Below are 13,238 nucleotides of genomic sequence, written 5' to 3' on the forward strand. Positions count from 1 at the left end.
TGTGTATTTGGAACATAATATTCTACTTAGTAAATTAATTATAACTTCACAATTGTGGTCAAGACAAATAAATAAGAATTTTAAAAAGAGGAGTTCCTCCTTTCCATAGAAAAGAAAATCATGGACTTGGAGAATAGACTTGTGGTTGCCAAGGTGGGGAAGGGGAGGGAGTGAGTGGGCCTGGGGGCTTGGGGTAAATAGTTGCAGAATGTTGCCTTTGGGATGGTCTAGCAATGGGATCATGCTCAGGAGCACTGGGAACTCTGTCTAGTCACTTAAAATGGAACATATAATGTGAGAAAAAAGAATGTATACATGTAAGTAACTGGGTCACCATGCTGTACAGTAGGAAAAAAACATATATATATAAATAAACAAGTAAATAAATGAGGAGTTCCTGTCCGGGCTTAGCGAAAACGAATCTGACTAGCATCCATGAGGATGCAGGTTTGATCCCTGGCCTCACTCAGTGGGTTAAGGATCTGGCGCTGTCGTGAGCTGTGGTGGAGGCCAGCATCTACAGTTCCGATTCAATCTCTAGCCTGGGAACCTGCATATGCCACAGGTGTGGCCCTAAAAAGACAACAACAACAACAAATTTTAAATGGAGACAGTCTAAAATAACACTGACATCATTTTCACAAAAGACCACCTTTAGTATTCATGATACATACTAAATTAAATACACGTTCAAGGAAGCAAACCCTATGATCTATAGCTCAGATGTGAGAATTCCAGGCTAAATCCTTGTTATTTCTTTTTTCCTTTCTTCCTTGTTTTGTTTGTTTGTTTGTTTGTTTTTTGCTTCTTAGGGCCACACCCATAGCACATGGAGGTTCCCAGGCTAGGGGTCAAAACGGACCTATAGCTGCTGCTTTATGCCACAGCCATAGCAACGCCAGATCCGAGCCGCATCCGCAACCTACACCTACACTACAGCTCATGGCAACACCAGTTTCTTAGCCCACTGAGCGAGGCCAGGGATCGAACCCACAACCTCATGGTCACTAGTTGGATTCACTTCTGCTTCGTCCCAATGGGAATTCCAATCCTTGTTATTTCTTGATTAAACAACCAAACCACCTAAATATCTGCTATAGTCTGAATGCTTGTATCCCCTCAATGCATATGTTGAAACGCAATGCTCAATGTGATAGTATTTATTAGGAGGTAGAGTCTTTGAGAGGTTATTAGGTCAAGAGGGCAGAGAACTTATGAATGGGATTAGTGCCTTTATAAAGGAGGCTTGAGAAAGTCCCCTAGCCCTTTCTACCCTGTGAGCTTACAGAAAAAGAGCTATTTACAAACCAGGAAAGGGGTTCTCACCAAATACTGAATTTGATGATGCCTTGATCTTAGACTTCCCAGTCTCCAGAACTATGAGATATAAATTGCTATTGTTGATAAGTCACCCAGTTTTTGGCATTTTGTTATAGTATCCCTAAAGGACTAAGACACTATCCATTAAGAACAAAGAAATAAACTATGATACATAAAGATAATGGGCATTTATTAAAATAGTAGATACAGCTTTCTATGTCATATGGCAAAAGAATAAATAAATCACAAAACAAAATTACCTAAGTAAAAAAGAAAGATGTACTTGTGTTGTACAACAGAGTTTTAAAGCTTGGACTAGACTCAAATCTGAAGTCTCAGTACTAGTTTCAAGGCTTGCTAGCTGGCACTGTACTTTCAGCAGTCATATGGGGCAGGCTACCAACCTTTGTTAGCCCCTATTTCCACATTTTATGGTGGCAGATATTGATACTTCCCATTTCAAGGGTTGTTATAAAATAAACGAGATAACACATTTTAATGGCTTGGTGAAATCCAAACCACTAGAGATGCTTAATAATAGTACTTATTTTTATGGTCCTACCCTAACCTTAAAAATGAATTCTCTGGCACAAGAGTCAGAAAAAAAGTTATATAAAGATTTGTCCCTACAGAGCTTTAGGATTAAATAATACAAAACTTTGGTGATTAATAACAAAGAAGATTTAGAAAAAAAAATACATGTATAAAGATAAACTAATTTCAGATTACTATAAGCAAATATATGTACTATGTATATAATTTATGTTATATTCTACTATATCCTACCCAAAATGCTAAAATAAAAAGGTTGAAAAGAAAAAACATATAGCTTTTATAGGCATATGAAAGAATATACACAAATGTACATAGTGAGTTTAGATGGCCATAGGATCAACTTGAAAAACCCTTTCATGATTCCTTCTCCTGATGTGAATTAAAGCCATAGTTAAGCATGATAAAAGATTCTGATAGCCAAGAAAATTCCTCAACTAACCTTTAGGAAAACAAATTTAAGATTGTGGAAAACTGTTCATTCTACATTTTCAAGTTTTGTATTTTCAAGTCACCCTTTTTTTTTTTTTTTTTTTTTTTGTCTTTTTGCTATTTCTTGGGCCGCTCCCTCGGCATATGGAGGTTCCCAGGCCAGGGGTCGAATCGGAGCTGCAGCCACCGGCCTACGCCAGAGCCACAGCAACACGGGATCCGAGCCACGTCTGCAACCTACACCACAGCTCACGGCAACGCCGGATCGTTAACCCACTGAGCAAGGGCAGGGACCGAACCCGCAACCTCATGGTTCCTAGTCGGATTCGTTAACCACTGCGCCACGACGGGAACTCCTCAAGTCACCCTTTTTGAAAACAGTCAAAATTCTACTTTCCTTTATCTCACTGCTTAAACATTCATTAAGGATCTGATTTCTATCACTTTTCAACCATGAGGACTTAAGGCTTACACATTTCATTTATAAAAAGAATTCTCCATTTAGAGACTTAGTTATACCAAATTTCAAGTCAACATTTCCATTTACAGATAGAATAGATATTCTACTTTAAAATGTGTTTCAATCTTTCTCTCCTTAAAGATTTAATACTTGGCTATTTTTCTCTAAATGTTTTCAGTGAAATAATTATAAAGGAAGAAGAATATGGCAAGATCAAATAACATACCTTGTCAAATTTAAAAACAGAAAAAAGTGGCAGAAATAGTGTCATTAAGAGCCAAAAAATAAGAGATGAACATTTAAATGTTAATTGGCATTAATCAATAACGTTTAAAAAAAAATAAAGCATATGATGCTCTTTGTACTCTTAAGGCTTAGGCTATCTTTAAACACTAAAATGAAAGTAGAAAAGTAAAACACTTCAAAAAAAGGAAAAATTTAGTTAAAAATTTTTTGGGTCAGTGACTTGTAGGTTTGGTAGGCCTGAGTAATTTAGGGTCACAGACTACTGGACCAACAGCATCAATTCAATCAACTGCTTTTCATATATTTTAATTTTTTCAAAGTTTTTATCATTACCGCCTTAACTGAAGTCACATGCTACATTTATTGCTGCCCTCCATGACACAGAAAAGTGAAATACTTTCCAAACAAATGCAGGCTCTTACTTTATAATCTTGTCTTCAGGTGAGACCACCTCCAAGGATATTTTTTTCTGACCCTTTCAGTAATTACACTGAATTCTATTGGATATAGAGTTTCATTTTACAGCACTAAACCATGTTGTTAAAAGTAATAAACATCTTAATAATGCTTCTATTTAAAAAAGTTTGAGAGAAAAATTAGTCATCTAATTACCTACAAAGAGCTTCCAGGGTCTCTACAGGCCCAGTATTCAAAAAACAAAGCTTAAAAAAAGATGCTTCTAAATTATTTGTCAAGGCTGCAAGAATAATTGAACAGAAAATTACTAAGCAAACAAAATGGGGCCATCCATTGGAACTGAAAGCAGCAAGCCTCATGATACGACTTTTACCACCAAGGATCATTTTATGCAAATTCCTTCAGTTCAATTTGTTAGCATCCTACTCTAAAATTTTTTCAAGAACTAACTGGAACTACTAGGACATAGGTAAAACCAGGTTACTGCTGACCCTCAAACAACCTAAGTTTGAACTGCAAGGGACCATTTACATGTGGATTCTTTTTAACAGTAAATACTACAGTACTACATGATCCACAGTTGGTTGAGTCCATCTACACCAAAGGGATGATAAGGAGAAACCACCATACAGAGGGTTTGTTTTTGTTTTTGTTTTTTTGTCTTTTTGCCATTTCTTGGGCCACTCCCGTGGCATATGGAGGTTCCCAGGCTAGGGGTCGAATCGGAGCTGTAGCCGCTGGCCTATGCCAGAGCCACAGCAACACGGGATCCAAGCTGCGTCTGTGACCTACACCACAGCTCACAGCAACACTGAATCCTTAACCCACTGAGCGAGGCCAGGGATCAAACCCACAACCTCATGGTCACTAGTCGGATTCATTAACCACTGAGCCACAAAGGGAACTCCTACACATGGACTTTTAAAAGCAGGGAGGGTAGGTTTCCCTAACCCCCCAAGTTGCTCAAGGGCCAGTTGCACTTCATTCGACAATGTTTTAATTGGGAGCAGTCAGGCCAAAAAAACAAACACATAAGCAAAAAACCACCATCCTGGTTGGCTACTACTATAAAGACAGTAGAGATACTAAATTTTGTCACATTCTCTAAAATTAGTCCATCAATGACAGCTGTTCCTTGGATTTCGGCCTTGGATTAAAGCCTTGTTCCTCGGATTTCAGTTAGCACACATATGTAACTTTAAAACATTAATGTAGAGAATAAGACTACGATTCAGTTATGCAGCTATTATTTTAAATATATGCAAACATCTGTTTCAAGTAGAGTAATTTTGGAGTTCCTGTCCTGGCTCGGTGGTTAACGAACCTGACTAAAATCCATGAGGATGCGGGCCCAATCCCTGGCCTTGCTCAGTGGGTTAAGGATCTGGCGTAGCAGTGAGTTATGGTGTAGGTTGCAGACGCGGCTCGGATCCTGTGTTGCTGTGGCTGTGGTGTAGGCTGGCAACTGTAGCTCCGATTTGACCCGTAGCCTGGGAACTTCCACATGCCTTGAGTGTGGCCCTAAAAAAAAAAAGTCAGGTAAAGTAATTTTGGAATTAAGCTTCTATGGTCTAGGGTTAGAACTTTCAGAAAGTAAATCAACATTTTTCTTCTACAATGTTAAGCACTTCACTTCTTCTAATCATTTTCTAATGGTTCAAATCAGTTCCACACTAGGTAACAGTACATGAATGATATCTGGAGTGGTCACATGAGAGAGTAAATCTGATCAATTTGAAATAATAATGCTTAAATATATATATATGATTTAGCCTATAAAGTGGCACATGCATTTTTTAAAGTCTTATAAAGCCTACCTGGGAGTTCAGTTCCCCTGTGGCTCAGCAGGTTAAGGACCCAACACTGTCTCTGTGAGGATTCGGGATTTATCTCTGGCCTGGCTCAGTGGTTTAAGGATCCAGTGTTGCTGTAAGCTGTGGCATAGGTTGCAGATGTGGTTCGGACCTGGTGTTGCTGTGGCAGAGGCCTGTAGCTGTAGCTCAGATTTGACCCATGGCCCAGTAACTTCCACATGCTGCAGGTGTGGCTGTAAAAAAACAAACAAAAAACCTGCCTGCATTCTGAAAATGTAACAATGTTAGGAGGGTCAGTTTTTAAAGAGATGTTAACATTTTTTCTGGTTTAAATTCATAGGAAAGTTTCAAAATTTCAATGTAACATTTTCTAGTAAATTAATATTCAGTCAATTCAATATTTATAGTAATTCAAGTACTATATAATAAGTAATTTTAAACAAAGTCACGACAGTTTACAGAAGGGACTATCTCTTACCAGCTGCTCCGATTTTATGCCATACAACTGGATGGTCTTAGCCACATTTTTTGACACAGCTAATGTGAGGTTTGCATCAACAGCCGCTACATTTAGTTCACTGAAGGAAACAAAAACAGACTTTAATTATTAACAACATAGTTCATCAACAAAGTAAAGAGCAACACATAAACCTAAACTCAATAAACAATGTGGTGATTCTTTTTATAGATTTCACTACTGCTTCCAAGAACTTTCTGCATTGTTGCATTTTCCATCCTAAATTCAGCATTAGGAACAAGTGCTCTGAGATGGTTTAGCTAATGACCAGTTTCTCTTTAATAAAAGCATGTCATGTGTGGGTTCAGGCTGTGATTAAGAGAGTAAATTGTGTACAGATTTTAAAAGTAGCACTCTTGTTAAAACTGATAAGTGCAATTAGAGACACTGCATATCATAGACATCTGCAAGGAAATGACAGCTCTTGAATGGAAATGGTGACCCTGGAAGGACACAGGCTAAAAATATAAATTACACAACACATAAAGATAACTCAGTTTCTGCAGGAATTATGCCAATTCATGCTATTTTGATAGAGTGGCTTTTTTAAATGTATCAAAAGTGTAAAAAGGATTTAATTCGAAGTTTTAAAAATTTGGATTCTTTAAGTATTTTTCATGCTTATTTCCACCTTTAACATTAGATTGAGACATTTGAGCTAAGTGCAAAAAAAAAAAAAAAAAAAAAAAAAAAAAAAAAAAAAAAAGTATAAAGACCATGGAAAGTACACCAGGAGTTAAAAACTGCATGAAAACCCACACACAAAGTAGAAAGCAAGAAAAGTAATGATTGTCTGAAGCAGCAGAGTAAAGCCTGGCACTGACCAGATTCTCTTCATGAAGAAAGCAAAGGACTTTGAAACAGAACTAGTGCATACTATGTGTGACAAAAATGCCCTCTCATATAACAGTGAGACATAATTTTATGAATGTTTACTTTCACATTCTATTAAACAATGGCATAAGTTTGCTTCTTCAAGTTTCAGGTTATAACCAATCACAGCAACGTCAAGCTGCACAGGGGGATGGGAGAGAGAGCTCCAACATGTCCACAAATAGGTCAACGAGATCAAGCTGCATCTAAGGCTGTTTTTGTGACTACTGTACTAACCAGATAACAGAGACATTACGGTAAAAAATCTAGAGTCGGACTTTGGAAAGTCAAGTTAATTGTGGAAAGATTTAGGGTTAAGATGCTGAGCAATTTTGACACTGTACAGATAGGAAATACGCTTATGCATTTTATACCTGGGGGCTTTTTTTTTTTTTTTTTTGTCTTTTTGTCTTTTGTTGTTGTTGTTGCTGTTGCTATTTCTTGGGCCACTCCCGCAGCATATGGAGGTTCCCAGGCCAGGGGTTGAATCGGAGCTGTAGCCACCGGCCTACGCCAGAGCCACAAGCAACGCGGGATCCGAGCCGCGTCTGCAACCTACACCACAGCTCACAGCAACGCCGGATTGTTAACCCACTGAGCAAGGGCAGGGATCGAACCCGCAACCTCATGGTTCCTAGTCGGATTCGTTAACCACTGCGCCACGACGGGAACTCCACCTGGGGGCTTTTTATCCTTACCCTGAAACGCCTCAGAATCACCATCTTCAAATTGGTAACCTAAAGGAATCTAGACTTCTCTATCTTGATCCTGTATTGCCTAACTACTATTTTTACTCTTCAAAATGTTCACCTATAAATGTATAGACCTACTGTTCGGACAACTTGTTAGCTATGACAGAAACTGAACTAGTCTCAAAGGCAGATTAACCTGGGTGGCTGTAAAATGTCTAAAGGCAACAGTATGATCACATTGTCTGCAAGCCTTCAGGTGGCACCTCTACCAGGACACATTCCTTTCGAGGAGGTTTTAAAAGCTGTCGCATTCACTTAGAAAGCTTAAAATAGTAAACATGAGTAGCCTAATCAGGATTATAATCCTTGTATGCCATGAGGTACTTTCTGGATTTAAGATTTAAAAAATTTATCTCTGTGCTTTATTTAATCAGTTTGTAAAATTATTTTTATACTTACTTTCCTGTGTAATTTTAGAAATTTAATATGGCATAAAGAATTAGGTTGCCTTACTTTGTATCCTTGACAAGATACAGAATAACTGTAAATTGACTATTTTTGGACCGCATTTAAATGGTTTTATTAATTGGAATCTCAAGTACTTACTACATGTGTACTCATTTACTGCAAAGCTCTTGTTTTAATTGCCAGACTAATTGCTTGAATAATTTGAGATAAATTGAAAATGTACTGCCTTTGGAGTACCCATCATGGCACAGCAGAAACGAATCCAACTAGGAACGATGAGGTTGTGGGTTCGATCCCTGGCCTCGCTCAGTGGGTTGGGGATCCGGCATTGCCACAGGCTGCAGTGTAGGTCGCAGAGGCGGCTCGGATCTGGCATTGCTGTGGCTCTGGCATGGGCCAGAGGCAACAGCTCTGATTAGACCCCTAGCCTGGGAACCTCCAAATGCTGTGGGTGTGGCCCTCAAAAAAAGACAAAAAAAAAAAAGGAAAGAAAACGTACTGCCCTCATACATCACTAACTAATGTGGCAGGCATTTTATGATATGTCATTATATAAAATATAACATACCTTGCTATAGTTTTAATGATACCTTCAAGTTCGTCCGCAGAAGGAGGATTACGACCACCAGGAGGAAAAACCAAATTGATAGGATCAAGGAGTCGAGATAAGGATTTTGACAGATAAGCAGCCTCGTAGGGTTGTAGTGCGTCTTTCAAAGCCTTTTCTGGACTGTGGAAACAAAGTTTGTTAAAAATGAACTTAAATTATACAAAACTAAATGCTATTGTATCAGGTTGTAAATGCCTTTCTTAAAAACATATCTCCCATATAAAATGTAGCTCTATGTGAAGAAAAGAAAAAAAATGTTTAAAAATGTATAAATATATTTACAAATACATTTCATAGTTAAACACTCATTAAGGACTAAACATTTTAATTCATACATAATTTCTAGGTCTAACTGCAAGATAGTATGCACCAGTATCTACTGCAGTTTGTCACTTGAAACTAAGAGAATAACACTGCAAAATCTTATTAATTCTAATGGGGTCTTGCCTTCATTTAGCCTGTTTTTAACAGAGCAGACAAGAGAGGCCAAGTGTGCAGAGACCTGCTCCCACTGGCTCAACCCATTTCCACACACAGCTGCCCTGGTATAAGCTCAGTGTCTGAGAGGGAAGTATACAGGGGTAGGTTTTTACCAGTCTTCAGGTGCCAAAAATGTTACTAACAGAAATGGGGACAAAATAAAAAGTATTGCAAATGTCCCACATAACCACATAAATCACATCAATACTCCCAATTGGAGTTCTACGTTAATTTGTTTTACAACACTGCTCACAAACTAAAACAGCCTAATAAACATTTCTTTCCTCCTTAGTTCTCCCGTGTCTTCAATTATTCCTGCGGATTTTCATTTAGTTGCCCAGCTATCGGATCTTGTATCTTACCTCTGACAACTACTATCAAACACCTATAACCATTTTTTTCCTTTCTGCTTGCTTACTCCTATAATAAACTCTATCTTCTCACAGCACCCCTGTTTATGATCACTCCACTTGCCCTTCCACTGTCTTAAGAAAACAAACAAACCCAACAAAGTCTTCATCCTAAATGCTAATCTTGAAAACATGCGACTTGCTCCTTCAGATCTAGGAAACTTGGCTTTCTCCTTTTCCACCCTTGCTACCCTACAAGAATACTATGTCCCAGGCGCTTGTTAAGTGCTGGGAAGATGGAGATTTAAATTGCTTTACAGTCTAGTGAAGAAACGTTGCAGGTAAAGTACTAACTAGAATAACTTCTGTAATAGATGAAGACAGAAAGACCACAACGGGAACAGGGAAGAACTAGCGTCTAAATCCGTCTGAGGCAACCCTCTACTGAAGTCCACGCGAGCTATTTAAATGTCTTCCCTATTTTTGCTCCTGTCATTTACTGACCCTAAGAAGGCTCTTCCCTCTTCTGCAGCAATTTCAACACTAAATTATAAATCCTAACATTCCTCCTGTTCTCCAAATCTGTTCTAAGGAGCCGTGGTGATTATATGAAAACAGACAACTTTTCTAAAACCTGTCCTGTACTAGAAGACTACTTTTATTTTTTTGTAATTCTTTTTTCCTTTTTGAGGTCGTAACTGTAGCACACAGACGTTCCCAGGCTAGGGGTTGAATCGTAGCTGTAGCTGCTAGCCTACACCACAGCCATGGCAACTTGGAATCCAAACTGCGTCTGCGACCTACACTACAGGTCAAGGCAATGCCAGATCGAACCCATGTCCTCATGGAAACTAGTTGGGTTCATTACTGCAGAGCCACAAGGGGAACTCCCCCTTATTTTAGCATTACTTTGTTTTTTTATTTTCTTACTATTTTTTTGCCTTTTGTCTTTTTAGGGCCGCATGGGTGGCATATGGAGTTTCCCAGGCTAAGGTCTAATCGGAGCTGTAGCCACCAGCCTGTTCCAGAGCCATAGCAACGCGGGATCCAAGCCACGTCTGTGACCTACACTACAGCTCATGGCAACGCTGGATCCCCAACCCACTGAGCAAGGCCAGGGATCGAACCCACAACCTCATGGTTCCTGGTTGGATTAGTTTCCACTACACCATGACAGGAACTCCATTTTAGCATTACTTTGGAGCCTCCATATTTGAGGTGTCATTTTGAACTGCTCCACTTCTAAGAGCTTAAAGACAACTTTCCACACCCCAACTTATCCCATCTCCTCCCCTCCTACAAATTCTCTTAAATTTCTACAGCATGCCTACGTGAGGGAGATGCAGCAATTAACTTCCCTGTTGTCTAAAAGTTTACATGCTTCTAAGAAACACACACACACAAAAGAAATAAATATTTTTTTTATTTTGTCTTTTTAGGGCTGTACCCGTGGTATATGGAAGTTCCCAGGCTAGGAGTCGAATCAGAGCTGCAGCTGCTGGCCTATGCCAGAATCACAGCACTGCTGGATCCAAGCCACATCTGCGACCTACACCACAGCTCATGGCAATGCCGGATCCTTAACCCAGTGAGTGAGGCCAGGAATTGAACCGGAGTCCTCATGGATGCGAGTTGGGTTCGTAAACTGCTGAGCCATGACGGGAACTTCAGAAATAAAAATTTTAAATGAGTTAACATGGAATACAATGGAGAGTGATAGATTCTAAGAGAAAAATAAGGCAAGGAAGGCGGAGGGCTTTTTTCATCCAATGTTATATGGGGTGAGCAGATCTGAGGGGAAGGAGGGAACATGCTCCATAGATTTCCAGGGTAGGCATTTTCTATGAGGACAGAACCGCAAGCACAAAGGCCCCGAGAAGAGACCATACCTGGCCATGTTTGCCAGAAAGTTAGAGGAACAGAGCACTTAGTTACAGGAGAGCAGGACAACATCAAGTCTAGGAGAAAAGACGGACACTTATGCTGGGCCCTGTGGATCAATACAAGCGTTAGATTTTACTCAAAAGACTCTACTCTGACCTTACAATGATCACTGCTAAGGCACCCTCTGCTATGCTTGTCCTCCAGTAGCCTACCAGGTCTTCTGTCCTCATCCACAGTCAACTACTGCAAGGTGTTCTCATTAACATCCTGATATTTGAATTTATCTTCCTTGCAAAGCTCTAAGAAAATCTCATTTAGATGGCCTCTCTATCTGCTGCTAAGCTGCCCAAGCATTACAGAGAAAAATCAAATTGTCTCTATTACACATTTATGTAAAATCCTTAATTTCAAGAGACCCAAAGCTCAACATATTCAAATTCTATTTTCATAGCCCTTCACTCTTTGTAAGTGACCATCTGCTTCTATTTTAAACTAAGACCAAAACCACCAGCAATAACCTTTGTCAGCTTGGTATTTCTGTAATTGTTTTCCCTTTTTTCTTTGTAAATTCATCTACCCTCCGTAATTTTCTTATTAACTCAAGGAAAGAGTTATCAATTCCTTTGTTTATAACATAACCTCTCAGAAAAACTGAACATACCTCCTTCTTTCTCATTTTCTTTTTAAAAAACGGGTTTACTGAAATTTACTTTCAATTCAACCATTTAAAGTGTACAATTAAATGGTTTTCGGTATGTTCACAGGAGTGTGCAACCATCACCATGGTCAATCTTAGAACACTTTTATTCTCTCCAAAAGAAACCTCATACCCTTTAGCTTTAAACCTTTACCCCTCTCACCCCATCCACAGCCCTGAGAAACCACTAATACATTTCACATGTTGTATATTTATATGATTTTGCTATTCCTTTTTAAAATATTTTGCTATTCCTGATTTTCATAAGAATAGTATCAGTGTATGAGTTTTATGTCTGCCTTCTTAGTATAATTTTTTCAAGGTTCAGTCATGCTGTAATATGTGTCAGTACTTCATGACTTTTTATGGCTGCATAGTGTTCCACTGTATGGATATACCACCTTTGGTTACCCATTTGTTTGTTGATGGATATTTGGGCTATTTCTGTCTTTTGGCTATTTTGAAGGTTGCTATAACTACTGGTGTACAAATATCTGTGTGAACATATTTTTAAAAATTTGCTTAATATGCTTTGTTTTTATTGTGATAAAACATTTATAACATGTGGGTATTGGGCATAGTAAGCACCCATGTACTGATCTCATTTCTCTGAGACTTAGCTTGAGCTAATTGGTAGGATAGAACAATGCTGTGGTTCTGCTCTTCTTAGGAAGAAAGCCCTCCAGCTGGGAGTTGGGGAGAGAGAGCCAGGTAGAGAGAGCCCTTTGTTTTTGGCAACCAGTCTGGAAGAGAGTGTAAGCCTTGTTGAGCTGGACAGTGGGAGGGAGAAAAAAACAGTCTTGGCTCTAATATCACAGGTTCTTACAGAATTCTTTCCACTGAACACTCATTGATTTTCTTGAGCAGATGATTCTTCATCTACTGTTTGCTTTTAAAATCTTTTTCAGATGCTTTAAGTTATTATTATTATTACTATTTTTGGTTTTAACAGTTTTCACAGGTTCACTGGGGTCAGTGGCCTGGGGAGTGCTGTCATCCCAGAAGGCAATTTCCTACTCTGTCTTCAATCAATTCTAACAGTGCTTTTGTATCTACCATTCCACATCTAGGACCTGAACAACCTTATTTTGCTATATTAAGATGCCAATTTCCCGTCCTAAGCTTCTTCACCTTTTCAACAATATGTGACACAGTTAACCATTCCTCCTCCAACTTAAACTGACGCAACTTTTAGTTTTCCTCCTATCTCACCATTTTCCCCTGTCTTAGTCCTTTGGGCTGCCACTCCTCTGAACCATCTATAAATTTTGGAGTCCCTATCTTGGGCCAAGGTTCCCTTTTCTCTTTATATAAATCTTCCATACGGAATCTCCTCCAATCCCATGATTTTTATTTTTATTTTTTGTTTTTTCTAGGGCCACACTCGAGGCATATGAAGGTTCCCAGGCTAGGGGTCTAATCAGAG

The 13,238-nt window shown here is 38.9% G+C and overlaps 1 protein-coding gene across 2 annotated transcripts in view; it reads right to left on the minus strand.

Moving 5' to 3' along the window:
- COG5 (component of oligomeric golgi complex 5) overlaps positions 1–13,238 on the minus strand; it is a 280,119-nt gene that overhangs the window by 65,387 nt on the left and 201,494 nt on the right. For both annotated transcript variants that reach the window (XM_021102595.1, XM_021102596.1), the window contains 2 exons: positions 8,360–8,521; positions 5,720–5,819 (listed from right to left, as the gene is read on the minus strand). In XM_021102595.1, coding sequence (XP_020958254.1) covers positions 5,720–5,819; positions 8,360–8,521 — 262 coding nt within the window. The remainder of the gene's footprint in view (positions 1–5,719; positions 5,820–8,359; positions 8,522–13,238) is intronic.

This window comes from Sus scrofa, chromosome 9, assembly GCF_000003025.6.
Source record: "Sus scrofa isolate TJ Tabasco breed Duroc chromosome 9, Sscrofa11.1, whole genome shotgun sequence".
In the NCBI taxonomy this organism is placed as follows: domain Eukaryota; kingdom Metazoa; phylum Chordata; class Mammalia; order Artiodactyla; family Suidae; genus Sus; species Sus scrofa.